General features: G+C 60.0%; 8 protein-coding genes across 8 annotated transcripts; 2 read left to right on the top strand and 6 right to left on the bottom strand.

Moving 5' to 3' along the window:
- Window positions 1-138: 138 nt before the first annotated feature.
- COLE_06477 (uncharacterized protein) lies at window positions 139-1,085 on the bottom strand (the record flags this gene model as incomplete). The annotated part of the gene is made up of 4 exons (XM_018422673.2): window positions 139-462; window positions 537-688; window positions 929-1,027; window positions 1,061-1,085. 4 exons carry the CDS (start codon window positions 1,083-1,085, stop codon window positions 139-141), a joined length of 600 nt encoding a protein of 199 aa, XP_018280231.1.
- Window positions 1,086-1,490: 405 nt separating this feature from the next.
- On the top strand, window positions 1,491-3,277 carry COLE_06476 (uncharacterized protein; the record flags this gene model as incomplete). Its single annotated transcript, XM_018422672.2, has 4 exons — window positions 1,491-2,197; window positions 2,234-2,351; window positions 2,407-2,690; window positions 2,728-3,277. 4 exons carry the CDS (start codon window positions 1,491-1,493, stop codon window positions 3,275-3,277), a joined length of 1,659 nt encoding a protein of 552 aa, XP_018280230.1.
- An 8,905-nt stretch (window positions 3,278-12,182) lies between these two features.
- COLE_06475 (uncharacterized protein) lies at window positions 12,183-12,581 on the top strand (the record flags this gene model as incomplete). The annotated part of the gene is made up of 1 exon (XM_018420295.1): window positions 12,183-12,581. One exon carries the CDS (start codon window positions 12,183-12,185, stop codon window positions 12,579-12,581), a length of 399 nt encoding a protein of 132 aa, XP_018280229.1.
- Window positions 12,582-12,902: 321 nt separating this feature from the next.
- Window positions 12,903-13,648, bottom strand: COLE_06474 (uncharacterized protein; the record flags this gene model as incomplete). Its single annotated transcript, XM_018425274.1, has 3 exons — window positions 12,903-12,984; window positions 13,033-13,235; window positions 13,331-13,648. The coding sequence occupies 3 exons, from the start codon at window positions 13,646-13,648 to the stop codon at window positions 12,903-12,905; spliced, it is 603 nt and encodes a 200-aa protein (XP_018280228.1).
- Window positions 13,649-14,034: 386 nt separating this feature from the next.
- COLE_06473 (uncharacterized protein) lies at window positions 14,035-15,395 on the bottom strand (the record flags this gene model as incomplete). The annotated part of the gene is made up of 5 exons (XM_018427167.2): window positions 14,035-14,586; window positions 14,729-14,867; window positions 15,012-15,075; window positions 15,181-15,293; window positions 15,325-15,395. 5 exons carry the CDS (start codon window positions 15,393-15,395, stop codon window positions 14,035-14,037), a joined length of 939 nt encoding a protein of 312 aa, XP_018280227.1.
- A 385-nt stretch (window positions 15,396-15,780) lies between these two features.
- COLE_06472 (uncharacterized protein) lies at window positions 15,781-17,172 on the bottom strand (the record flags this gene model as incomplete). Its single annotated transcript, XM_018422671.2, has 1 exon — window positions 15,781-17,172. One exon carries the CDS (start codon window positions 17,170-17,172, stop codon window positions 15,781-15,783), a length of 1,392 nt encoding a protein of 463 aa, XP_018280226.1.
- A 517-nt stretch (window positions 17,173-17,689) lies between these two features.
- On the bottom strand, window positions 17,690-20,240 carry COLE_06471 (uncharacterized protein; the record flags this gene model as incomplete). Its single annotated transcript, XM_018422670.2, has 6 exons — window positions 17,690-18,240; window positions 18,593-18,820; window positions 18,892-19,228; window positions 19,477-19,599; window positions 19,631-19,812; window positions 19,898-20,240. The coding sequence occupies 6 exons, from the start codon at window positions 20,238-20,240 to the stop codon at window positions 17,690-17,692; spliced, it is 1,764 nt and encodes a 587-aa protein (XP_018280225.2).
- Window positions 20,241-25,881: 5,641 nt separating this feature from the next.
- Window positions 25,882-27,653, bottom strand: COLE_06470 (uncharacterized protein; the record flags this gene model as incomplete). Its single annotated transcript, XM_065626485.1, has 4 exons — window positions 25,882-27,125; window positions 27,163-27,404; window positions 27,448-27,507; window positions 27,577-27,653. 4 exons carry the CDS (start codon window positions 27,651-27,653, stop codon window positions 25,882-25,884), a joined length of 1,623 nt encoding a protein of 540 aa, XP_065482179.1.
- Window positions 27,654-27,860: the final 207 nt, after the last annotated feature.

The raw sequence follows: 27,860 nt of genomic DNA, 5'->3' as shown, positions 1-27,860 counted from the left end.
GGAGGCGGGTTGGGCCAAGATCACAATACATGGTACATCTATGCATGTTCAATAGGCATACATGTGCGCGGAGGCCCAGATCTACGGCGGCGTCGCTGAAGCTCGCTTGAGCTCAGCTTCATCGCGCCTTCACTGACTCTACGCGTCATAGTCCTCGTCAACGTCGACGTCGCGCTGGGGAGCGGCCCCGCCGGGCACAACCTCTTCCATCTCATCGTCCTCGCCCTCAGCGTCTTGGACCTCTGGCTCGTCGTCCTCCTCGCCATCCGCGTCGCTCTCGCTCTCGCTCTCCGACTCGGACACGCCGTCGTCGCTGAGCACCATAGCCGCGTCGGTGGGAACGAGATCAAACGTGACCTCTGTGAGGCGCTGCGACGCGGGCGGGAGGCGAACGACTTCGAACGACTCCGGCAACGGCGGGAGGGGCACGGAGTTGAGCTCATGTGCGAGATTGGCGAGATACTGTGGTCAGCGGGGTCAAGGCAGGCATTAAGAGGGAGAAGCGCAAAAGCCAAGATCCACCCAGATCCACTTACATCCCGGGGAGGCTGCTCGACGAATTCGTGCCGCCTGCGCATCTGGATGGCAAGCTCGACGTCCTCCTTCTCGATGCGATTAGCCTGCGCGCCTGACCGCCCCGCATGGTCGGCGAGCTGCTGAGCCGCGCCCAAAACATCAGCGGTGTACCCTGTGGTCAGTGTAGGTCCATCTCGAGAAGGAAGATGAGCGCGCGAGAGACGGGCAGGTGGAACTGAGGAGAAGGCGGCGCAGCGCATTGAGGGCGGCGGGCAATGCCACTGACGCGATAATGGCACAAATTGGAGCGCATCAACACGCCACACACGCCACACCAGCTGCTGTGGCTAACACAGAGCCGCCACGCATGCCCGTCGCAGCTAAGAGGCCCGTATGAAGGTGCGCGACTCACGGTGCGCGAAGTCGAGGAGCTGGTGAATGACGCGGTCATCGGCGTCGCTGATCCCCTTACTCGCGAGGATAAGGGCGAGAAGACGCCCGTCGCGTGGTACTGCTGTCAGCTCTGCGCTTCTTGAGGACCCACTTGGTCGCGCGGCGGTGGATGTCATGGCGTGGATGGATGATGTGGATGAAGCGAAGGCGAAGTGGAGGGATCGACAACAAACGTCGCTGGAGTGACGGAACCAGGTAGGGCATTAGGTCATTAGGAAGGTTATTAGTAAAGCCACGCGAGCATCGGTTTGCTTTGGATGGGCGTTGAGTGGAGGATGGAAGATATTTGGTCCCGCTTGCCACCCAACTTTCTCCACTGCTCGTCCTCACCGAATCTCCACCCATCATCAACGCCGTTATCAACAGTCGCCAAACCTGCAGCACCGCCTCCGTGATCAGAATCAACGAACAGAGTCAAAATCAGCCCAAGTGCGACACGATCTCACTTCTTCCCGTCCTCTTCGACGTCCACAGCCGATCTCCGCCCCCCTCCTGCTCTCCTCGAGGTAATTCACCCCGCCATGATCGCCAAGGACCCCCCGCAGGCTGAGCTTCATCTCCTTTGCCTCTCATCGATTGTCCGAGACCTGGTTGCCGCATACGAGGGCGCCTCTTCTTCGAACAACTCCGCACCGCCAAACCTACAGCGCCTCCGCGCCAAGTATGCGCAGAAGTATGGTCTCAAGGGTGTGCCACGGCTTACGGACGTGCTCGCTGCCGTTCCGGACGAGTGGAAGGACCGCCTCCGGGGCTGGCTCATGGCGAAGCCGGTGCGCACAGCGTCCGGCGTAGCCGTCGTCGCAGTCATGTGCAAGCCGCATCGGTGCCCCCACGTCGCCATGACGGGCAACATCTGCGTGTATTGCCCCGGTGGCCCAGACTCTGACTTCGAGTACTCAACGCAGTCGTACACCGGGTACGAGCCGACGTCTATGCGCGCCATTCGTGGACGGTACGACCCATATGAGCAGACCCGGGGGCGCGTGGAGCAGCTCCGCAGCCTGGGCCACTCGGTCGACAAGGTTGAGATCATCATCATGGGAGGGACATTCATGAGCATGCCGGAGGACTATCGGCACGGATTTATTGCTGGTTTGCATAACGCCCTCAGTGGCGCGACGACCGAGGATGTCGACGAGGCCGTGAAGTTCTCCGAGCAGAGCAAGACGAAGTGTGTTGGCATCACGATTGAGACTCGGCCGGACTATTGCCTCAAGCCGCACCTCAGGTGAGCCCCCCCCCATGTCAGTAGCGCTGAAACCAGCCAAATGCTGCGATACGGTTGCACTCGTCTCGAGATTGGCGTGCAGAGTGTGTATGAGGACGTTGCGCGTGACACGAACCGCGGACACACGGTGCGCGCTGTGTCGGAGAGCTTCCAGGTATGTTGCCCGTGTAACACAACGGGGTACCTCCAACGCAGGGGCTGACATCTAGATGGCCAAGGATGCCGGCTACAAGATCGTAGCGCACATGATGCCCGACTTGCCGAACTGTGGCATAGACCGCGACATCTGGCAGTTCCAAGAGTTCTTCGAGAACCCGGCGTTCCGCTCGGATGGTCTCAAGCTGTATCCCACGCTTGTCATTCGCGGTACTGGTCTGTACGAACTCTGGCGTACCGGCAAGTACAAGAACTACCCTCCCAACCTCCTGGTTGACATCGTGGCGCGTATCATGGCCCTTGTACCGCCTTGGACGCGTGTTTACCGTGTGCAGCGGTGAGTTGATGCCTGTCTTGCGTTTCACTAACTCCAGTGATATTCCCATGCCACTTGTGTCGTCTGGTGTGGAGAACGGTAACTTGCGCGAGTTAGCGTTGGGACGGATGAAGGACTTTGGCGCTGAGTGCCGCGACGTTCGCTTCCGCGAGGTGGGCCTGCACGAGATCCACAATCGTGTACGCCCTCAGGACCTCGAACTTCTTCGCCGCGACTACTCCGCCAACGGGGGCTGGGAGACGTTCCTCTCATATGAGGACCCCGAGCAGGACATCCTTGTCGGCCTGCTTCGCCTGCGCAAGTGCTCCGAGGCGACCTACCGCAAGGAACTCGTCGGGATGCCAGGTGGATGCTCGCTTGTGCGTGAGCTACATGTCTACGGAACGGCAGCGCCGGTGCATACTCGCGACCCGAAGAAGTTCCAGCACCAGGGCATCGGAACACTGCTCATGGAGGAGGCGGAGCGGATTGCGCGTGACGAGCACGGAAGCACCCGTGTGGCAGTCATCTCCGGAGTAGGCACACGCGACTACTACCGGCGCCTGGGGTATGTTTTGGATGGTCCATACATGGTCAAGGATCTGTAATGGGGCGCAGGTCGCGTGAGATGAATGTAGTACATATGAGAGAGGATGCGACCGAGTAACAGAGCAGCAACTTGGCGTCAGCGACGTTGCTGGGTAGCTTCTGCGGACCCGGAGTAGACTGTGCATCAAGCGATGCGTTGAGAGGGTGTATGCGGGAGGGCCAGGTATCTCGAGAGGCATGTAGGTGGGGGTGCTACATATACTAACGCAACAACCAAGTGCCCCACTCGCACTTTCATTATACCAACTGCCCCACTACTTAGGCTTCCACTCAATTTCGGCCGAAACACCCAGAACTGATGTCAATGGAAGAACTGGATGCGTCTGACACTACTGATGCTTATCGGTGCGTGTCACTTTGGCCGTCCTTGCAATTGGTCGGGGGTTAGCGGAGCGGGGTTCCGTACGGATTGCGGACGACATAGGTGGACGGTGTGAGCAACAAGAGATGGCATGCGTGGACGCTCGTGGTAGGAATCTCTATTCAGCGGGCTGATTTAGGCACGGCCGCCGGCTGGCTGAGAGTGGCAGCTATGTCACAGCGGACACTTTGGGGGTTTAGTGTGGCAGTGAACCCTGGGCCGAATGTTGGTGTATGTTCGTATCGTGGCATGTGGCACCTCTGCGCCAGACGGCTGCAGGTAAAGAGTCATTCGCCGGGACTGCGTGGAATCAACATACACCAAGGCTGGCATTCTACCAGTTGGACATTTCCGGACACAGTGGGCCGGCGACTGCAAGATCAATTGTACCTCATCGTACTGGCCTTCCCGCCGGACATCCAAGCAAGGTGACTCATCTACCAAGTTACCTGGCAAGCCCGGGGACCACAAGATCAAGTCGCGGCTGGACTCAGTGGCATCGTACAGGTGCTCCTAGGTGACTAAGTGCAACCCGTTGGGAGGGTGGTATTCGTATTGGGCCCTCCCCGAGGACAGGATCAAGGGCATTTCACTTCATTCCACTCCCGTGGCATTCACTAGGAACCTGGAATGTGGCACCGTCAAATCGTCACTAGGAACCTGGAATGTGGCACCATCAAACCGTTGACTCGGTGTCCGAGGAGGTATTAGCAAATCAACTGCGAGCGGGGAGGGTGCCTATGTTTTCGAGAGGGATGACTGATGCAGGTGTTCAATGAGCATGCGTCAAGCACTCCACGGACGTGTCCAACTCGTCTCAGGGTCACTGGACCCGCGACTGATTTTACAAATGGCAAATGCCGAAAAGATACGAAAGTGGCAATGCCTGTTAGTGGCATCAGCGTGTGGCAGTTAATTCAACTGGCGGACGTGGTCAAAGAGAAACAATACAGACAGAATGGGCTACGAATAGTCCTTTCCTTGCAGTTCAAGACGTTGACGCAACCCATTGCTAGTCGCAGTGTGGCGATTGCGCAGTACGGGACTCGGAAGCGAGCCGCAAAGGCAGGACATTGACACTGAATTGCATTTACAGTGCTAAAAGAGACATCTGCTCACCTGGCTCGAACTGCCTCGCTGAAGACCTGCTCATGAGTCAACCAGCTGCGATCGGTGAACCCTAGTCCCATGAGCGGTTGGGAGGGGGGGGGGGAAAACAACACAAGCTCTGAGAGCGCCTTGCACTGTCAATGATAAAAGCCCTCGCCCCCCCCTTCTTCTTCTTCACTAACCAACTTCCTCACAACCTCCAACCTCACCACCCAACGCTCACCGAAGCACCCCTAAACACCTCCAAACCTTTACCAACCAACTCCACAACTATCGCTATGTCTGCCCAGACTTCCCAGACCAACGGTGTAGCCCCCCAGCGCGCCAATCCCCGTGCTCCGGCCTGGCACACCAGTGAGACGGCCGTTGACCTTTTCTACGAGGCGCAAGACCTTGCTCGCGAGGATCCCACCATGCTCGCCCTCCAGAGGTATGTTGAACGCTGCTCCCCGAAGCATAGCTCCCCACACTCTCCACAGACTAACAGTAGCACCATGACGGACCCGCAGAACCCGCATCTTTACATGGAGAAGCGCTGCGAGGTCCTAGCCTCCAGGCTCCACAAGATCAGTACCATCCTCAACAACCGCCAGGTCATTGAGGCGGGCACCATCGAGGCTCTCGCCCCCAGCGGTGTCAAGCTCACCAAGATCCTTGGTGCCGGCTCCTTCGGCACTGTCTTCATGACCGATACCGAGGCTGTGGTGAAGGTATCTCACAACATAAGCGGCGTCCGCCACGCTTTTATCAACGAGGCCTTCATCCTCAAGAAGCTCAACGGCATCTCCCAGGTCCCAGCCGTTGTCTTCACCAAGGTGGCGCACTCGTTCCTCTACCTCGGTGTAGAGGCAGCTGAGTACGGCACGATCTACGACCAACAGAAGTCTTACCAGTACACCGACGTCGAGCTCCTGGCTGTAACCTCGTGAGTAGGACAGACACCACTGCTTCTTTCATCAAGCGATTGCTGACTTGACTTGCAGGTCCCTCGTGAACACACTCTTTGACGTTCATGAGCGCAATGTTGTTCACCTCGACATCAAGGGTGACAACGTGGTGTTCAGGAAGCCAGCCAAGCAGAACTTTCAGAGTTACATCCTCAATGGTCGCGAGCCCAGCTTCATCGACTGGGGCGCAGCGGATGTCTGCGAAACCACGATCCCCAATCGCACTTGCGGTACCCCCCTGCGTCTTGCCCCTGAACAGTTGAAGAAGGACGGCCGCCTTTCCAAGGCGACCGATATGTGGGCCCTAGCAATCGTGATCATTGAGATGGTAGAGGGCAAGGTGTTCGAAAATGTGGTCAAACACGGAACCCACGACGAGCTTGGCCTCCTGAAGTGCCCCGAGCGGGCTTCAGAGTATGTGGCGCGCGGCCTGAAGCGAACGTGGCTTCAGAGCCCTCGTTGGGAGAGTGATATTGGCAAGATTTGTAAGTCTGTCCCCCACTGCCGTGCGCCGTGCTGACTTTCTAGTGCGCACAATCGTCGTTGAGTGCATGTTTCTCGACCCAGCAAGCCGGCCCACTGCCCACCAGCTCGCCGTGTACTTGGAGCCCACCTTGGCGCAAGTGCACGCGGAGCTCATCACCGCGGAGCAGCAGTCTTTGGAGCTTGAGGCCGACGACGTGGGAAACGCCGAGGCCAACGCCTCTATCCCCACCATCCCAAGCCACCCCAGCATGCTCACTGTCAGTCCCATGACCAGCCTCGTATCCACGACCTTGGGCACTCCCCTTACAGTCGTCTCAAAGCTTGACAGCTTTGAGGCGACTGGGAGTATCATGACGATTCCCTCTCGGGTTAGCAGCCTCGGGTGCCAACAGAACTCTATCCCCGTGGTCCTCTCCACCCCCGCGGTCGCATCCATGCCCCCGGCCTCTTTTACTCCGGCGATCGCATCCTTGCCCCCGGCCTCTTTGACTCCGGCGGTCGCATCCTTGCCCCCGGCCTCTTTGACTCCGGCGATCGCATCCTTGCCCCCGGCCTCTTTGACTCCGGCGGTCGCATCCTTGCCCCCGGCCTCTTCTACTCCTGCGATCCCCTTCACCCCGGCGGTCACTCCCATCCCGGCGGTTCCAAGCAACGACGAGGACGTCGAGTACGTCTTCGTGCAGCCCTCTGATGGCGCCGAGTACCTCTTCGCCCAGCCCTCTAAGGCCGAGAAGGAGCTCGTCCTCGTCCAGCCTGAGGGCAAGGACGAGCTGGTCTCCGTCAAGCCCGCCGAAATCCAGGACGCACCTGCCACCAAGACTGGCTTGAACCGCAAGCGCTTGCGCACCCAGATCGCGCGCGCGTGCAAGGCCACCAAGCGTGCCCTGTGCGTCTTCGGACAGAGCTGTGTGGAGTGACTGGAGATGAGGGGGAGTGGGGGGAAGGAGGAAGGCGGCAGTGGTGGTGGTGGTGGTGGTGGTGGTTGTGGTTCCGTGTCTCTCATGTCGTGTCTTAATAGCGCTTCCCGTCTCGGTAATAAACGTTTCGGTCGTGAACCTGATGTATGTGGTTAATTCTCGCGAGGTTGGACGTGTGGACGAGTGGACATGGTGCAACTGACTGAGCTGTTGCAATGTGTTTGCCACCCGTCAATGCTCTGCGGGTCACTGATTGCTGGGCTTCACTGTCGCGCGGTGTTTGACGTGGCCGCTCACGGCGGGAAAGAGGGCTCGTCGGCATGCAGGGTGCAGGCTATCGTGTCCACAAGACTGCGATAGTGGCGAAGGGTGCGCATGAGTGACCGCGGCCACGCCTCCACTTCCACCGCCCCCGCTGATGTCATGCGCTCATGTGGTGCTGAGAAGCATTTTGGATGCTATTGAGGTACGTAGGGGTGCCTGAGGCGTGGATATCTCACGGCACAACATGATCACGGACCAGGAAGGCAGGCTTTGCCGCTGGTCTCGTGCGTCCAGGGTGGGTGACGGCCTGAGCAGTTGTCACGATCAATGCACCAAGCGCACAATGCGCGCCGGTGCTGCGAAATTGTGGCGGCGGGTTTCGTCAGTGGCGTCGACGGGCGTCGACGAGTGCGAAGGCGAGGGGTGGTGCTAGAACGTGAGGTGTGACATGTGGAGCGACATGATGTGAGATCTGCCCCGGCTGGGCGGTTGCCTGAGGTGCCATATGATCTTGCCAAGATCACCCAGAAGCGGCGACAACAACGTTGTACCCCGCGGAGGGCTTAGGACGTCGCTGTTTGTCGTGTAATATATGTAAGAGGGTGTAGTGCAGAGCGATATTTGAGGACTGGACGGCGCGTGAGTGTGGAAATCAGCAGTTTCGGTGGGCCCAGTGGGAGCTATACCCTTCCCTCCCACCGCTCCCCCAATCATCCATGCATGCAAACAAAATGCTTTCCACAACACCGAATGCTCTGGATTGTGCCATAAATAGTTCGATGCATGCATTGCGCACTTTGGATGTAAGACTGTAGGAGGCAAGAATATGCACGGTGGAAAATTGGTTCCGCACAGCGAGGGCGGCGCGGATGGAGGCACGCATGCAACTCCACCTCCAGCTTGCGTTTGGCTGGTATATGTATGGTGGGGTGGCATGCAGTTTATCTGGAGCGGAAATGTAGATTGGCACCCAAAAAAAATACCCCCTAGCTGAGTGGTCTGTTTGGGTGCAGATCGTGGGCTAAAATCCTAAGGACCGGGTCATCCTAGGCGGACGGGGGCGGGACGAGCTCATAGGTTCGAAGATCGATCCGCTACGTGAGCAGTTACCGGCCTTGACTACAATCCTTTTGTGGTCCACTGGGTCTGACTAAGGTGGGCCTGGGGGGAGATAAAGGTTGGAAAGGGGCAGAAGACTTCACGTGCAATGCAGGAGCATTTTCGGGCAGGGCCAGGTGGCCGGTCACCGAGTTCATGTCGACCCGTCCACCCCACGACGTGGAACATGTTATGGTGGCAATTTTAGTGTCAACGGCAATGCATTCATGCATAGAAATATGTACGGTTGGTGCATGTTGGCGAAGACAGCAAGTGGTAATTTCCTGTGCATGCATCAGTGGATGCATGGGTGGCAACTTGGAGAAGACGATGACGCATCGTACGACCCTTCCCTGGGCCCAATATACGTGGCGTGGATATCACCCTCTGGCCTCTGCTGAATCCGAGAGACGTCACTAAGCGGGCCCGAACAAGTGCCTGAAAGAAGTGACGCGTCGACGCGTCCATTCGCGACCTCCACCCATTGAAACGCACAATGGCAACTTAACCCCCCGATCCGCGGATCCGCAGTACCTTGTCACGACGTCACATCCACGCATTCCAAAATCACAGAAGGCATGGAGGGGTGTACACTACATGTGGAAATAATGGGTGGCGCATGGCGCAGCAGGAACGGCTTGGGTGGCGGCCTCGGACCTTGGTCCTTGGGAGGAAGGTGGTTGATTTGGGGATGGGTGGATCCGCGGCCTACCTGTCCTGGATCGTCTTCGCAAATTCCCCACAAGCTCAGTTAGGTGTGGCAAACAATGGGAGCAGTTTCAATGTCACAGGAGCGCGATGCATAGCGCTGCAGCCGAGGGGGCGGAGTCGGGCTGTAAGGCCCCGGAAAGGTGGGAGGGTCTGGTCCCGACACCAGGTGGTCTCCGGCCGTGGTAGGCCAGCACGAATGCCTACATAATGTGCAGCTTTAGCCTGACGCGCCCGGACTCATGCTCCGCGTGTTCCGTGTGCATGGCGTGGCGATCAGGGGATGCGCGGACGTGGTGAGGGCCTTGGGGACGGTGATCGGCGGTGGCGTGCCCCATGCGTTCTCCGCCTTTTAACAATTGCTGTCTACGCCCGAGACCGGAAAGAAGCAGATCACACGCTTGCATGAAGGTGGGCGCTTGTGATGATGTCATGATGCATGGCGGCGAGTGATCGTCCACGGTCGACGACAAGATGTGGCGTCCGCAGTAGTGGCGGAGCCGGCAGGCCGATGTGCTTGGTGGCCGAAGTGCCAGCGGATCAAAGACGCCGCCGAGATATTTAGAGCGCGCAGACACCTCTGTGCCTCTGGACATGGTGGGCCGAAATCGTCCCACCTTCACCGGGTGAGCTTGGCGCTCATGTCCAGAAGCGAGAAAGGTGTCCAATATCCAGAACCAGGGGTCGGCGGCGACAGCGGCGTTTTTTACTACATTACTTTGCGCTGCACTCATATAGTATATAGCATATGGCAAGAGGGCAACATGTACACTGTGGTGGTGATCACCTCGCCATGTCCTGGCCTGACCCAAGCAGGTCCGATCCTGGCGTACTGGCGTACTGGCGTCCGGCACTGTGCTGCGAAAACGCACACAAGCCGCCACATTCGGCCGTATGTGAATCGAATTGTCTCCGTTGTAGCCAGCGCCTTCTATGAACTATGCAGCGCCGAGACCCGAGCACATGAGCCAGGAGCCATTTCTAGCAATCACGGCAATTGCGTTGCGCACACTGCACCAAATTTAGGAGGTACTCCCGTTGAGCCGCGTCGTGGCGAATTGTGGCACGGACATTGTTACCATACTTCGTCGACCGCCGCCAAGATCTGCGCTACAGCCACCTTTGTGCCTTTCCATTTTTGGTAGCGGCACGGTGTCACAGCTGGTACAGCTGACGCTCACGCTCATGGCAATGCAGACGGCCAGCGAGGGGATACCTTCCCCTTATGTGACACACCACAGCACGTTGAGGCACGGGGCGCAGATCAACAGGCTGCGGAGGGCGATCGGGCGCGATTGACAGTGTCAGAGCACAAGGTGCCAAGTCGCACTGACTATCGCTGAATGTTGTCATCGACGGGGCGCAATAGAGAAAGTGTAGCGCATGTGCATATTCTCACTGTCTCCCGCCGCCATCGTGGCGGGCCTGATCCCCCGTCATGGCGGCCGGCTCAAAGTCACGCAATCATTACGCACACGGCGTTTTCATTCACCATTGCATGCATTGCACACATTAGACATTTAATTAGCGTAACATGTGGACGATGACTCTGAAGATCTGAAGAGGGCTAGTGAACGGGAAGGTCGACCATCATAAAATCCATAAGTGGTAAAGTGCGCTCTGGAGAAGGCTATAGGCATGTCAGAGGGAGGGGCGCTAAGTAAGGCATAATGCAACGAGGCAGTGGAGTACAGCGCCTACAGGCTCCGTCATTCTACAGAAATTTCCATGTTGCGATGCAATGACCTGGTGACTGGTGCGGTCGTGGTGACGATCACGACGATAGGATCGCGATCCCAACTCCATGAAAGTTGGGCCGGCAGCCTGCAAGTCACGTGAGGCCGAACACGCGATTCTCGGCTGGTTGATTTAAAGAAGTCACTCCTCTCAGACACGTCGTCGTCACGTGTAGGAGATCTGCGAGGTCACGTGGACTCGCCATGTGTTCAACACGTGCGTTTTCACATAACCACACGTAGCATGCACGTGGCACCTCACGCCTCACTTCCCCCACCCACCTCCACCAATCGACTCGACTCGGAAGCATCCTCCCGTCTCGGCATTCCTCCCAAATACCCGGCGACCCCCGCTGCCGCCCAACCTCCGCTCGCACCCAGACGAACTCCACCTCGCTTCTCTCATCTCTCATCAACTTGCTTCTCATTTGTCTCGCGGCGTCGGCGTCATGCGCCTCCTCCTTCCCCTCCCCCTCCCCCTTCTGGCGCATCTCCGCGCGAAGCCACCCACGCTCCTGCGCCCACACCCTCACTCCGCCGCCATCGCATCCGCCGCCCGCCTTCGTAGCCCAGACTTCAGTCCTCCACGGGACGAGCGCCCGCCCCCGCCCTTCGCGCCGCTCACGAGGCATACAAGTGTCCAAGATCTGGAGGAGGGGAGCGAGGCAAGCGACATCCGCGGATCGAGCAGCAGCTCAAGCAGCTCGACCTCGAGCTCAAGATCGAGCTCGAACAGTAGCTCGTCCAGCGCCCGCGACACGGGACAAGGCCTCCGCCCTCCGACAGAGGTACGTGCCCATGCTTCTCTCGATGGCTCACCCCAGCCGGGCCCCGCCCTTGCTCTCGTCCTCCCCGCCAACCTCCGGATGGGGTATTCTTCCGCGTACCCCGAGCTGACCACGCTCATCGCCCGCGTCGCGACGCTGCACGCCATGCACCGGCCGGAGCAGTGTCCCGCCGCTGCAGGCCTCTCGCGCCTGCGCATCGGCCCGCTCCTCGGCGCAGGCCGCACATGGACCGTGTACGGCGCGAGCGCCGGCGCGTCCCGCATCACCAGCAGTTTCGGGGAAGACCCCTCGGCGCCGGGCGAGCCCTCGATGGAGCGGCGGCCCGACACGCCTTCTCCGCGCCCCTCTTCTCCTGCCCCCGACTTTCCTCCGCTCGTAGTCAAGCTGTTCTCGCCGGACATCGGGCCGTTCCCCCGCGCCGAATCCAGCGCACGCACGAAAGAGTCCGAGACGAAAGCAAATATGCGCGCCGCACTCTCCGAGGCGGAGATGTACGCCGGCCCCCTCCGCGCCTTGCAGGGCTCCGCCGTGCCGCGGTACTTCGGCCTGTACTCGGGCGCAGACGACGACGGGCGCTGGCTATACGCGCTCGTGTTGGAGCGCGTGGGGCGCGCGATCCACCGCCGCCGCGACGGCGGCAAGGGTAGCTGGGAGGAACTGCTGCCGCAGCAGCGGCGCGCGGTCGCGCAGCTTTATGCGCGCGTGCATGACGCGGGTGTTGTGCATGGCGACATGGAGCTGCGGCATATCCGGCGCGAGTTGGGCGAGAAGGGCGGCCTGCGGCTCATCGATTTTGAGGGGGCACGGCATCGGCCCGAGGGCGTGGAGGGGGAGCGCGCGGAGCTGGACGGATGCATTGGGCCGGAGTGGCGGAAGTGGCTCGCGTAGGTGTCGGTTTTGGGGCAGGGCGGGGCTAGGCAGGACGGCATGGAGTAGCACGGTGGCATAGGTAGCTAACATCTGCATGGCATGGTATCTCGTACTACTTTACGATCACCGCCTGCCATTCATTCTCCGGGAGCCGCAGACTTTGCTCGTTCGCGCGGAGGGTAAGGCAACAGTGGCGGATGAGTTGGGTAGACGGCGAAATGGTGTGGGTGTGCGAGATGAGCCGACCCCAGGTGACAACCTGGCGATGGACGCAGTGGGAGCCACTGCCACCGTGCGTGACGAGGGTCTCGGTGGCGACTTGGTGTTCAGCACGACGGATCACACCACTTTGGACCCATTGGCAGCCTCGTCGCGCTCAGCGACGATGCGCGCACGCACACGGGTCAACGCCTTGCCAAGTCTGCCGTGAGCCCAACGCCGCATGCCTGACGCTTGCTGCACAACTCACCGGTTCTGGCCCCACTGCGCCTCGCGCCCACGAGCGCGCTCCCATCCCATCCCGATACCCCAGATCGCGTCTCGCGCCGCAGCCTCAACGAGCGCCTTTGTCCCCGTGCGAGCAGGCGAGAGGACAGCCCACGCGTCGGGATTCTGCGTGAACTTGAGATAGTTGCCCTGCTCGACAATGGCGTCGCACCGCGCCTCCCATGTCTGATGTCAGTGTCCAGCCTCCCTGCTCGACTCCCTCTCAGCTCGTCATCTGATCAGCTGCCGCATACGCGTTCCGCAGGGGAACAGCTACCCACCTTCGGGGAAAAGTTCGCGACTTTGCGTCCCAGCGCCTTGGCTTCCCTCGGCCCCGGGGCGGCGAGGATCGCGGGCGCGGCGGCGGGCTCGAACAGCATCGCCTTGTGATACATCATGTAGTGCTCGGCTGTGGTGAAGGTGTGGGGGCCTTCTGTGAAGGACGTGAGGTGCCACTGGCTGAGCGCGCCGGTGGGGTTCGAGGCGGCGTGCCCGTAGAAGAAGTAGTACGGGTATGAGAGGTCGTCGTTGGGATGAGGTGCGGCGGGCTTGGGCTTGGCGGAGGCCGGTGGGGCGCGCTTGGAGGAGGATGAGGTCATTGCGTGTCTGGAGGGCGTAGAGTTGGGTGTAGAGGACTTCTTGGAGCGTGCGAGAGAAGAGCGAGTGACTGGCATGGTCTTATGCAAAACGGGGAGGATGGAGCGGAGCATCGAGTTGAAAGTGAGTCGCGTCTAGATGTAGAGCTTCAAGGGGAACGGGGAACGGATCCGAGTTCTTGGCAGACTCGTCGATCGCCATGTCAGGGACCCCGTATATCTTACACCGCCATCAGGCAGAAATCAGCTGGGCGCGAACGACGGCGGTGTGGGTCGAGGGTATGCCTCTGATGCGTATGGTAGATACATAGCCCGAACGCGTCGACGGGAAGGAGGGGTGGACCGCCATGCACAGCCGGCCGGCCACAGAAGTCCGCTTCCCTTGTACGCTATGACCTTCGAAGACCGCCAGCAGCTAGGCCAAACGCGCCGCCTTTGAGCACCTTGTTTGCGTGCCGGAACGTGAGACTCACGCGAGTGCCGCGCTCATATGTGAAGGCATCGCGAGGAAGCGCGTCAAGGCCTAGCAAACTGGCGTTGGCGACAACGTTGGCGTCTGCCTTGGCCTTGGACGTCGAGCGAGGGAGCTGATCAGCTCCTCCTTCGTCTCCGGCTGCGGCTTGATCCGGCGCGGCAACGTCGGAAGCAATGGCTTCCTTCTCTTCCCGCTCCGGGGCGATGAAAGAGTCACGCTCACGCGCGGCAATACCGTGCAAGTGTGAGCTGTACAAACTTCCCGTGAGGATGAAGAGCGAGCGCGGCATCAGGAGAACATGCCCTAACGGGACAGCCGCGATCGCCCGACCAGAGTCGCCCTCTGTAGCTATCATCGGAGGGGATGGCGCAGTGGGGGAGACGTAGTGGTGGATGTCAAGGATGGTCGGCGCGCCAAGAGAAAGCGTCGCGACAAGCGGCCGGAATGCTGGGCCATCCTCGTGGGGCTGGTGTCAGCGGTCATAGGAAAGCACAAAGATAGCTGTGGGAGACACACACACCGTGCTGTCTCCTGACGAGCACCCGTGTCTACAAGCGTACACACAGTGTTCGAAGCGTACGAGCGACTGTTCCACGAAGCTGACTCACCGAGATCCCCTGTCCCGAGTGATACTCGTTCACAAGCACTTGGTTGATGCCGAGCACGCGATCCTTGCCCTTGGCATCACCGGACGGGGCCTCAGCCGCTGCGTCGAGGAAGGCGTCGATCCGCTCCACAATGTCGGGGCTGTCGTCAGCCTCCGCAGAGGGAAAAGCGGCGCCAGAGCGACAGGGGCTGGACGACACCATTCCACCGGACATGATGAGGAGCATGCCGCTGGCGTCCCAAACGCCAGCTCCGGCAACCGTGCACCCCATGATGAGCACTCACAAGGTCGATAGCCAGTCGGGCATGGGCTCAGGCAGCAGCACCGAGTTCTTGCTCATCGTCCCGCCTAGCGTCAGTGTCTCCCCACCCGCCGCGTCCTCTGTCACGGCCCTCGCCAGCCTTGAGTTGGCACCGTTGCTCCACAAGCCGCGCGTCGCTGTTCCACACTCACCCCAGTAACACAGCCGCCGCCCCGACCCCACCGTCTTCCACTTCGGCTGCGGCGTCTCGCCGACTTTGCGGAGAAGGTAGGCTTCTTCCTCGGACGTGATGAAGTCGGGGATGCTGGTGTGAGCGCAGTGGGGGAGTGACTCACTAGTAGCACGCCGGGGGAAGGAGGGGGACGCGGTGTGATTCGAGTCCTGCGAGTTTGGGAGGGTCTGACATTGGGAGCGCTGAGAGAATGACGGGGAACCGATGAAAGCGAGAGCAGGACGATCAGATGTGATGAGATGCGATGCGATGTGATGAGAGACGATGAGTAGATCGATGTGGTGAGTAGAGTAAAGATGAAGGAAGAGTGCAAGTCTGAACGACAGGACGACTACGAGCTCATGACCAACCTCCACCTCCACTGCGTCAGCGTCATCGACTTTTGAGGCCAGGTGCGAGTCCATCGATCCACCAACCCACCGGTCCAACTCCGCTACATACATGGTACATCTATGCTCTATTCGCTACTGGTCGTAATCATGACTGGCTAAACGTGAATCTCGACACTGATCTCTTCGCGCGCTCGCACCGATCACCGAGCTCTCCACGCCCGCTCCACTCAGCGTGTCTTGGCCTTCTTGCCGTCCTCCTTCTTGCCGACGAGCCACTCGAGCCCGAGGCCCTTGGTGACGGCCGCGCGCACATAGTCCTGCACCGTCGCGCCGATGCCGTCCTGCCCCGTGGCGGGATTTCCAAAAATCGCGGAGAGTATGTCTGGCTGCGGCTCCTTGTGGGCGGCGCGGTGGGTGCGCGTGCGGGGGTTGGCGTAGTGCGTGCCGGCGCGCGTGCGGCGGCCGCCACCGGCACCTGCGCCAGCGGCGGCACGGGCGCGGCCCGCGGCACCGCCGTCAGCCGGTGTCAGGCCCGCGTACGCCTTCAGCGCTTCGTAGACGACCTCGATGCCGCCTTGTCCGGACGCGGCCATGATCCAGGCGATGATGGCGATGACGGGGCCGATGCGGAAGCAGAAGCGGATGAAGCGCGCCGTGTAGCTCACCATGCCTGTCACAAAGGCGTAGACGATGTACAGGGCGAGCAGGAAGATGAGGTATTGCGCGTATGGGGCGACAACGCGGAGGAGGGGGATAAGCGAGTCGGGGCGGCGCAGGTCGGGCGGGTCCGCGATGATCGCTTGGATGTCCTCGGGGAGGTAGGGCGCGACGTACTGGTAAAACAGCCTGTGGGCGAATCCTGTCAGCATGCCGCGCGGAGGGGGTGGGGTGGAGAAGGACTGGTGGGAGTGGTGGGCACCGTGCGGGTAGTGGAGGGCGTGTTCGGGGGCCAGCACCATATCGTACCCGCCGCTGGGGGCGTGGGGGCGGGCATGGGTGTGGACGGGCACGCAGTGGGCGCATGCGCATCCGCTCGGAGCGTACAGCGTCGGCGTCTCGCTTGCGGGATAGCCGTAGAACTGGCAGGGCGGGTCGAACTCGGCCTCAGCTTCCATGTCCTGCATCTCCTGCAGCTCGTCGGTATCGTACTCGTCCGAGAGGGGTTCGGAGGCGCTGCCAGAGCTCGCGAGGTGCGAGCTGGGCGGTGACGGGCGGAGATCCACAGGGTCGACCATCTCCATGCCCTCCGTGACCGGAGAGGGGACCTGGGAGTGGGCGAGACCATGGTTGGAGCGCGAACGTGGGATGTACGAGTACGAGGGCGTGGGGCCGAGAGACGAGTGTGAGCCGGATCTACTCATGCCACCGCCGCGGAGCGAGCTGTTGGAGCTGCTGTGCCGCAGAGAGTGGGTGCTGCTGCTCGTGCTCATCTTGTGGGCGTGTCCGCGGCGGGGTGTGCTCGTGCCCGAACCGGCGGGAGAGCCGCTCGGCGTCTCCCAGACTTCTCGACGACGGGGTGTGGTGGCCGGCGACGCTCTAGCTGGCGTTGGGGGTTGGACGCGATAGCTGGGCGGCTGGGAGCGCGGCCAGGTGTCCGATGCTGATGTTCGGAACGGCATGATGTGTGATGTTGTGAAGAGAGTGGATGGTTGAGAGTGTCGCGAAACCCGGTGATCCAGTGAGAACCAGTGGAGGGTAGGGAGGTGGAGAGGGGAATGGGAGACAAACAAATGCAACTCACTCCATGTCACGCAGTTCAACTTTAGCTTTGAGCGTTTCCGAAGGGGCGTGCGGGGGTTCGGGCGGCGGATGGTCAGCGGCGGTATGCACGGGCGGGGTGGGCGGGGTGGGCGACGCGGGCTATTGAAGCAGTGCGTGCTGGAGAGAGATAGGAGCAACGGGGCAACACGGGCTTGCAAGAACGTGTCATGACGAAAACATCCACCGATGGAGTGGGACGAGCGTGGGAATTATTCCACTGTGCCTTGCTATCTCCCCCTAAACACCACCCCATCCATTAGTCGTCGCCCTCCCAGCCATCCTCGATGCGACCCACAACACCACACCTGCTGACATGCATCTTCTTCGTTCAGACACTCAGACAGGAACTCGCACAGGACAGACACAACATAACATCTAGTTCCTTGCCGCCCCCTCTTGCAGGAGCCCTTCACTCTCTTTGACAACCTCAGCCCATACTTCCTCCACATCCCGCTTCGTTGTTCGGAGGGCGCCTATCGCGAACCGGATGCAGAATATCTCGCCTCCGTCCTCCGACTTGAGGATCGTTTGTGTCAGGTGCACGTCTGGGCGCGCGGCCAGTCGCGAGTTGAGCTCCACATTGAGCCCGTCCAGCTCGCTTGCGCTGGCGCCCGCGCGCTTCAGTCTGAAGCACAACAGGCCGAGGCGCTGAGGCGCGACAATCTCAAACTTGGAGTCTTGAGACACGACCGCAGTGAGGTCCTGGCACAGGTTGATGCCATTCCGCAGGTGCGCCTGCAAGCCCTCAATACCGTAGCCACGCATCACAAACCATAGCTTGACTGAGCGGAATCGGCGGCCCAACGCCAGCTGCCAGTTGCGGTAGTCTATAACTGCGCCCGCGTCGGCCTCTTTAGTGCGCAGGTATGCGGGCGTCACGTCCAGTGCTTCTGTGAGGTCGCGGCGGTCTCGGACAAAGAAGAGAGCTATCGTCAGTTTTGCTGCGCAACATGCTTATCGGAAATGCAGATGTCGAGCTCAGGAACGATGCACGTGCGGGTGAGGAGCGATGATAACCACCGTTTCGGCTTGATATTGGACCCTGCAAATCTACTGAGGCAATTCTGGACAAAGCAGACGCCCCGGTCAGACAACAGCCGCCGGCAGAACGGGCAGAAGAAACTAGCCCGTGGGATTGAGGCATGTGCAGCCTACAGGTGGACCTGGTTGCGCCTCCGTGCCACTCATCAAATCCGTCCATGCAAGCGATCCTTCTCACGCCGGCCGCCGTATTCTGGGGGCGCGGAAAGCCCCTTCGCATCACGAAAGGCAACTCACAGCAATCGAAGCCCACGAGACCCCACTTATGGGCGTTGGTGCAAATCGAGTCGGCGTACTTGTTCACCTCGGCCAGGCGCAGTGGTTCACGCTGCTCCGGCAGCGCCCACGCCATACCGGCCCATGCCGCGTCGATGTGCAAGAACATGGTGGGGTACTGGCGCACAACCTCGCCGATCTCGGCAATGTAGTCGACCGCACCGGAAGATGTCGTGCCGACCGTCCCAACTGGAGGTCAGCTTGCACAGCAAAAACCTCGTGCCACGAGCTTGGCTCGACTGCAAACCCCGAACACTCACTAACAAAGAACGGCACAAAGCCCTTCTTGATGTCCTCCTCTATCGCAGCCTTGAGCACGTCACCGCGCAGAGCGTACCCGTCTTCGGCCTTGACCGGGAGCGCGCGGAACGGCATCCCAAGGAGCAATGCCGACTTTGCACCGATGCTGTGCGTCTGCGTCGAGCCGTACATGACAAGCTGCTTCGTGCTTTCCTGCCGGACGCTGAAGGGCACTTCCGTCGGGCCCTGTGTTGGGGTCGCGTTGCCATTGGCGCTGTGGTGCTCCCGCGCGAGAATGCGAAGGGCGCGCTCGCGCGCAGCGATCGTTGCAGTGAGGCACTGGTCAGAGGCGGAGGTCTGGTGTTAGCAGGCAGCGGATGTAGGACGGGAGAAACATGGATGCCGAAGGAAGTCAATGATCGATAGTGCGCGGCGATGGACACGGGAGGGAGGCTTGGTAGCAGCAAGGCGCAGGGAAGCAATGCACTGCACCGTCATGTGAAGTCTCTGCTCCACAGATTGTAGACCTTGCAAAGCAGCGAAGCACTTCCGCGCTTACCCACGACCCTTCGGCTCCCTTAAGTCCCGCCGCCGCAGATACTCACACCTATGATACCACCACCACCCTTGCCCGAGCTGGTGCGGAACACATCGTCCAGACCCAATATCGTGACCATCCACTCCATGACGACCTGCTCGAGCTCGGTACAGGCCGGGGAGCACGACCACTGTTGTCAGCTGTGCATAGCAAACACCCACGTTGAAGCCCGGGTTCGTCACGGATGAGCTGTACATGTCACCAAGGATTGACTCGAAGGTGACGATGGAGGGGAAGTAGGCGAAGAACTTGGGGTGCTGCCAGTGCGTTATGCCGGGCATTATAAGGCGCTGAAAGTCGGCGGCGATGGCAGGGAAGGCCTCGCCTTTTGTGGGCGGCGTGGCTGGCGTCAGCAAGAGAAGGGAAAGAGAGGCACTTGGAGCGCGCGAGGAGAGAGAGCCAGATGGGAGGAACAGAAGACAACTCACTGCTCAGCTGCTCCAGCAGATACCCCGGCTTTACGTTTGACTTGACATCGCGCTGCTCGAGTGACGAGTAGTAGTCGCAGATCTGATCTATGGCCGCATAGCCTGGTGTGAGTGTGAGATATGGGAGACGGAATGAAGAGCGATGAGGTGATAAACGACAGCTGTTTGATGAGATGCACCAATCACAAACGCTGAGATAGGCGCTGGAAGGGGCGCTGAAGCAGCCGTCGACGAGGAGCTGACGATGGGGTTGCCAGAGAAAGCTGATGAGACAAGAAGACGAAATGAGGCAGGTGGGGGTATTGGGGGCGCCGCAGGCGACATGTCGTTCGGAGGGAGTCATGACGGTAAACGCATAACGCTCGTCGTTGCACGTCTCAGCCGGCCATTCGAACACACAACGCCCATTCACTCGAAAGACGCTGGTCGCGGGGACTGGCGGCCCAGCATCGCAGCCGCTCACTCAGGCCACGCAACTCACCAGCCTTGCGGAATCTGGTGTCAGTCTCTGCCTCCCATGCACGCAGCTCCCGGGACTCACTGTTCCACGTCCATGCTGATTGAGAGCTGGGGAGTCGAGTCGGGCAACGGCAATGCCCGAGCGAGTATAAGTACCTCCACCCCTCAACCTCGCTTGAGCCGCGCGGGAATGGCCGGCAACTGACCGACGGCCCGGTGTCGGCCGGGACGCCGTCCACGTGTGCCACGCGGCTTGGATCTGCCACCACTCAGCTTCGAGCCACAATGACAGCGGAGATGACAGCGGAAGACATTGTCGACATCCCTGCTCCGTGGAGGGTGGAGCTAAGTCAAGACGCATCATGAGCCTCGGGGCTCAGGATGACTTGGACCTCGGCCTCTTGCCCTCCTGCAGTGGATGAGGTTTGATGGTAATTTCTGCTGCCGTTGCGCGAGGTCCGTCCATTGAGTGAGCGCGGCACGACAACGACTCAGGATAGCATCGCCGCTGTGGTTGTGACTAGTGATCAACTGGCATATCGGAGCAAACTCACACTTGAGATTACAGGAGCTTACTGTTTCCCCGCTTTGAGAGCACCAGGGAGCGCAGCGGCGAGGCGATGCAATTTCCTCGCCAGAGCGACTCTTTGCACTGCCGTGCGCAACCGAGCTCGGTCCGCTCGCCAGACCGACCCGAAACGTTTCACTGGGCAGACGATAAGTTCTCTACTCCTGGGACTAGTGCTTTGCTGTCCACTGTAAGAGCACACTGCTTGTGGCTATGCTGCTTGCTCTCACGTCGAGTGGGAAGGGTCACAAGCCGTCTTGCACACGAACACCCAATCTCAGCTGATGTAATGAGAACTTACGCCCGTCGGAGATCCGTTGCAGTGCCGTTTCCGTCAGTCGAAAGGACCCATAACAAGCACTCAGTGTGGGAACATGCGCCCTTGCGTGAGCATTCGGACGCTGGTGGTAGTCGATTCAGACGGAACGGCTGCAGGCTTACACCGTTCAGAGGGTCCTACTTGCGCCTTGAACACCCATGCGAAGCACTCTGAAGTGCAACATACGCTTCTCGGGCGGCAAAACGCCTGTCGCCCCTGCCCCGTAACCTTTTCAAGGCCGACAAGTTGATGCTCACACGCCGAACGTTGGTAGCCTGTATGTGGACACAAGCCGGAAGCGTCGATGGAATGGGGTCGGAATACTAGGACGGCGGGGAACTAGGATAAGCGAGAGAATCATCGAAAGAGGAGGAATGGTCGCGGTTTCTCACGCATAATGTGACTCGTCCTAGCTGTTCACGAACCTGGCAGCTTGCAGTAGTTTTTCGCAACAATGTTGCTCAATGTAACTTCCTACGCTAGTGTACCAAGGTAACGGGATCGGCCACAGCGGTAAAAAAAGTGGTTTTCTGATCAAGCGTGGGACTGTCGAAGTGGCGGTGGCGGAGAGCCTTTAAACCTTGTTAAAATGATGGAGAAAGAGGAGAGGTAGCTGTACGATGTGTGGGAAGAAGGCCAGGTCAGACACAATCTGACCAGCGAAAGGTATTGAGCCAGACTCGGAGGGCAGAAGGTATTTACTCGCTGCAGGAATAAAAGGAATTAGACCAAGATGACTTGTGCCACCTCGTAAATTGCTTGTGGGCCTTCGTGTTCCATGATACCGGCATTTTCTCCGCCAGATTATGACAGAGAGGCCCAAAACGCTGCAAAATCCAGAGGGCTAGGGTGAGTAACACACACATGTGAAGCGCAATCAAACAAATGGACTCTTTGACCGAGAAAACTCAAGAGTGCGATATGGCCTGAGACAGGGACATCGCAGCAGCTTCTTGCATCCCGCCCGGTGTTTGGTGATGAAGAACATACTTTGCTTATACCCACGCAAGAGAGAGAATTTGCTTTCCTCTTTTTGCGCACTGTTTTTGGCGGCAACGCGAGAAGAGGCACAATGTTGACGCTTTTGACGAGTTGTCCGAGCTGCCATTAGATCTTCACCATAGGTGAAAGAAATAGTCATGAGATTTAGCAGATGGCTAACACGAGGGGGTTAGCAAAGGCAAAGTTCAGCAACAAAGTTCAGCAAAGGAAGCGACGTGGGACTGACCACTTGGCACAACCCTCCCCTCGATTCGGTCTGGAGGAAGGTTCCTAAGAACGCGCGTGCTCTGTGGCTCCTGGACTGATGATCTGACACGATCGCGGTTTCCGCACAAGAGCGTACGTGCTTGTCAGGTGGAGCGGCGAGGTGTGTGGTGTGACCCGGCATTTGTGAGATCGAGGGTAGCTGGGTATGGTGGCGACGACGACGGCCACACCTCGTCATTCATCCACTCACACATCTCCGTCCGGTAACCACAAATAGCGTTCAGCACATTTACGGGTGCAGGGACCTCGGGCGGTAGTTGAGTACTGAGTTGACAAGATATCGCAGCGATAAAGTGGTGGCGGAGCTTTGGCAGGAGGCCAGGAAGCGGAGGAAAGTAAGATGAAAGAAGAAGAATGCCTGGGCAGAGGAGTAGAGAGGAGCTGATTTGGTAGGAGGTAGGGAAGGTGGAGATGGGAAGTGCGACATCGATTCTGGTGGGTTGAGACAAGCTAGAACAAAGCGACGGTGAGAAATGGTGTCGAGTAAGCAGCGGGGTATGGGCATCCCGCCTGAAAGGCATGGGGGAGCGGGCAAGGGGATGGAGGAGATGCCGGAGATGGAGGAGATGGAGGAGAGAGGAAAGAGAGGTAGAGTGACGACTGAAAGGCTGGTGTGAGGTGCAGAGTGGAGGGCGTGGAGGGCGTGGAGGGCGTGGAGGGCGTGGAAGGCGTTGTCGACTGTGGCGAATCGTGCGGAACTTGTTTGCCTCCATTGTCTGACGCAAATTACAGGTACATCCGTGCCAAGCATGTATGTTCTTCCTCTGGAGTGTGCTGGGCATAGGATCCATAGGTTCACAGTAGAACAGGCGCGTACAGGCGCTCGATGCGCGTTGAGGATTCAGAGGAGGTGCATAGCTTTGTTTCGCGGGGGATATATTCGATTTCATGGGAAATTTAAGTCTGACACCCAGCTGAGGTTGCTAGGTCACTCTGGAACCTCCCTACTGCGGGCCATGGTGCATGCATACAGGCATACTTCTTGACTATAATGCATTACAGGCTTGTTATCTGCGCCTGTGATAACTGGAAATGCGCTTGACGCGCCACCATATCGCCATGCTGTGCGTTGCGGGTGCATGTAGGCGGAAAAGTCATCAATTAGTCGTCAAATTCCCGCCCCGCTCCGTCGTGCTTGTGAGGACCTATGCTCGCGGGCGGCAAAGCGAATCCAGTCCATTGCCTGCCGATCTTAATGGGCGCAGTGGGGTGGCAGGGCGTCCGTACGATACGCGGATGGACCAGTGCCATTGTGGCCTCGGTGCATTGCTACCGCGCGCCAGTGGGCGCCACGACCTGCAGGCTGCATCTCCAACTTACCTTGTCAACGCTGCCATATTGCGCGTGGCGGAGACTGCACGCCGCGTCCAAGTCGAGGCGTAGGGCGGCAAAATCGGCAACGCCCTCGGCTGCGCCCTCACGCGACACACTTGCATGGTGTCTCGAGGCCCGCCTTCCTATCCTCTCAGCAAAGGATCCCGCACCAGCCGCTCCATGCCCCCCTCCTCGAGCCACAGCAAGACATCCACGCCGGGCTCGTACCACTTCTCTACCTTTCCCTCCCTTCCCTCCTCCGCCCTCCCCTCCTCCTCACCTCCCCGCCCTCCCCGCGCAGCCTTCATGATAGTAAAATACCCCCCGAAAGCCTGCACGAAGTTGTGCGCGAAACGCGGCGCGCCGCCGCCGAAATCCGGTAGCACGCGCGCCCGCGCCCAGTTCGTGACGCACACGCTCCGGTAGCCTGGGAAACACACCATCTTGCGGCGTGGATCGAGGTCCTGCGCGCGCCGGCGTAGCCATGCGGCTACCCGCGGCGCCGTGACGCCGTCTACAGCGCGGCGGATGCGCTGTTCAGCCCAGCCTGGACGCGCGACGTCCTCGGGGGCAGCGAGTAGGCCGAGGCAGATGTTGAAGCAGGCGGGCGTCTCGACGCCGGCGAGGTGCCGACGTACGTCGCAGGCCATGGATAGCTCGAGGGGGCCGGGCGGCGCCGCCGAACCGCGCGCGCACGTGATGCTGCGCCAGAGATGCGCGACGAGCGCGTCGTTCGCGCTTGCGCGCGGGGCGTGGGTCTTCGCATTCGCCCAGATCCGCTCCACCTCCGCCTCAGTGAAGTTGATCGCGTACCGCTTTGCCGGGGCGGTATGTAGTGTATCCCACGGCGGCGCCGGGCCGCGGGCGCACCCGCTCGCTCGGTCGAGATGCTCGATCGCGGGATCTGGCGTCGCGCGCATCCCAGGCGGGGCGCCAGGCGCCCATGCGTCGTAGCGGAGGAGGTCGAGGCCCGCCTCCTCCTCACATGACGCGTCGATGTCGCCTGCGAACGCGTCTAGCGCCGCCCAGTCGACCCTCCGTTTCTCCACGAGCTCGTCGACGATATCCTCCTCCTCTTCCGGGTGGAGAGCGATACGCGCCCAGTCCTGCAGAAATGTGCCTAGCGCCCCGGCGTCGGCAAGGACGTGGCTCGTACCGAAGACGAAGGCGGCGCCGTCGTAGTACAACGTGACTTTGACGCCTGAGATCGGGACCTCGGTCCGCAGTGTGGTAGGGGAGAGGTTGGGCGCGAGCGTCGGGGCCAAGCTGGGGTCTATGCCGTCGAGGTCGTAGATTCGCTCCCATGTCTCAGGGAGGGCGGGGCGGGCGCCTGGACGTCGCTCAAAGGTTAGGAGCAAGCCGGGGTCGTTGTGCCCATACTCGATCCATGGGCGGAGGAAGCGGTGGGTGTAGTCTGGAAACGGGGTGGAGTCGAGGGAGGAGGGGGAGGGAGATGTGGAAGAAAGTGAGTGCTGGAGGGAAGGCGGATGCCGCAGTTGGCCCGCGAACTGCGGGTACGCGTTGAGAACCAGAGCGAGGGAGTGCGCGAGGGCATCGGGAGTAAGCGGCGCAGCGCCGGCGGTGTCGTAGAAGAGGAGGACCTGCGCGGGGGGCGCGGAGACGCTGGATATCGAGATGAGTGGGATGGGGGCACATGCGGACCGCCGTCGGGAGGGGTGGATGCGCATGGAGAGCGCGTCGGGGCCGTCGCTAGCGGAGGCAGGCGCAGCCTGAAGTTAGTGCACTGCGGACAGCCCTTAGTGCGAGATAGTCTCACCATCGTCCAAAGGTTGGAGCGGAGTGGAGAACGTGGAGAAGTGGACAGGAGGAAAGAGGATAGGGGCGAGCGTACAGGTCGCGACGTGCGTCATCGCGATCATCGCAACTTTCAAACATCGGCAATCAACCCATCACGGATCTAGATACTTCTCGGCCGTTACACGCACACACACGCATATGCACAGTTTGCATTCCAACTATCGACGTTGTGAGGAAAAGGAGGGTGGGGCAGCTCAGCAGGTCAGCAGCCGGCCTCCTGCGCCGCGCCGCCGCAGATCACACCTTGTTGGGCTGCAGCTCGTCGCTCTTGGCCATCTCGCCACCGTGGTCGGCGATCGGCAGACTCGAGAAGCTCGCGTTGTCAAATGCCAGCGCGACCTCCTCGAGCGTGTAGCCGCGCGTCTCGACCATGTAGTACTTGACGAGGAACCACTGGATGATGACCAGCGGCATGTACACGGCGTAGTACTTGTAGCCAATCGAGTTGAGGGCGATCGAGTCAACGAAGACGCAGTAGATGGCCTGAACTTGGGTGAAGCAGTTCCACACCAGCAGGCCCTTGGAGCGCATCGAGAACGTCTGCACCTCGGCGGGGTAGCTCCACAGCACGGGGTTGGCGTAGTTGTATGCGCCGAGGTAGATCCACACGAGGACGACGGTGGCGACGCCACTCTTGGTGTCCGTCGAGCCTGAGCGGTCGAACATGCCACCCGCGACGCACAGGCCGACGAGCGAAAGGAGGAGGGTAGGCCAGACCCCGAGGATGATTCTCTTGCGCCCGATGTACTTCATCGACCACACGCCGGCGATCTGCGTGCACCACGTGAACATCGAAAGACCCGCTGCAATACCGGTCTGCACGGTAGGGTCGGTGATGCCCACGAGCTCAAAGACGATCGTGTAGTAGTAGTAGATGATCGAGGCGCCGCTCATCTGGGTGAGGAACGTCATGAGAGCAGCGAGGCCGAGACGGTGGCGGTTGGAGCGGCCGCGGAGGATGACACTCCACTTCTCCGCCTTGGCGAGTCTCTCCTTCTCGATCGCGGCGCGCATCTCGTCATACTCGAAGAGGACGAGGGGGTCCTCGCGGTCACCGTTGCCGTGGTACTCGACGAGGAAGTCGAACGCAGCGTCGTCGCGGCCCTTGCCGATGAGGAAACGGGGCGTCTCGGGAACAAATTGGACCGCGATGAGGATGTAAAAGGCCATCGGGATTTGGAGGAGGTACGGGATGCGCCAGCCCCACGAAGACGTCATGTGCGACGTGCCAAAGTTGACCCACGCGATGATGACACTGCCAAGAATCCAGAACGAGTTCCACGCCCCCGCAATCAGGCTGCGCGTGCGCGGGTGCGTAATTTCTTGCACAAGAATGAGCGAGGTGATGAGGAACGACCCGAGGCCGAAACCCATGACAAAGCGCCCAATGATGAAAACGGTGTAGCCCTTGTTGCCTGCGAGACTCGGGATACCCGCAACGCACGACAAGACCGTGCCGAAAAGGATGGTGTAGCCGTAGACTGTGGAGGTTAGCACTGGCGCGGTGCAGGGTGGTGGTTAGCTCACAGCGTAGACCCCAGCGGCGGCCCCAATTCTGGTCGATGTATGTAATCACAGGGCCGATGGCGAATGCCGAAAGCGGGCCAGCAGCGTTAAGAAGACCAAGAAGAGCAGCGTAGTTGGGGTTGTCCTCGGTGAGACCAATGTCGTTGTGCCAGCTGTCGAAAGCTTGGAGGCCAGAGATGAGCATGCCATCATAGCCGTTCAGCACCATGCCGACATAGATGATGCTGATGAAGCTGGGAGGGGGTTAGCACTGGGCGATCAGGCAGATAGGCGTACAAGTTGAGCTTGAGGCGACCCTTGTCACGGTGCCACGGCGTCGAATCGCGCGCATTCGGGCTGGCTGTCAGCAATTGTGCTCTCTGCGCTGTGTTGGTGTCTGCCCAGCAACGCCGGCATCACACTCACATGGTGTGCCAGTCTTGTTGCATGCTGGGCTGGGGTGAGCGCGACAACAAGTGAGAGGCAACTAGCGACGCAGGCATTATCCTGGTCCGCTCAACGGTATGATCTCAGCACAGGTGGACCGACTGCGCCCACAGGGCGCAGGCTATGGCACCACCCGGCACCCGTGTTGCATCTCGAAGGCGGGGGCCGCGCTTCTGAAGAGGTGTTCAAGGGATCATGTTGAGAGGAGGCTTGAGAGGCATGCTTGCTTGCTGTTGGGTCATGGCCATGGGTAGTGGGCCATG

The sequence above is a fragment of the Cutaneotrichosporon oleaginosum genome (genome assembly GCF_008065305.1).
Source record: "Cutaneotrichosporon oleaginosum strain ATCC 20508 chromosome Unknown ATCC20508_contig06, whole genome shotgun sequence".
Lineage (NCBI taxonomy): Eukaryota > Fungi > Basidiomycota > Tremellomycetes > Trichosporonales > Trichosporonaceae > Cutaneotrichosporon > Cutaneotrichosporon oleaginosum.
The sequence above is the reverse complement of the archived record's forward strand: the minus strand, read 5'-3'. Positions and strand labels throughout refer to the sequence as shown.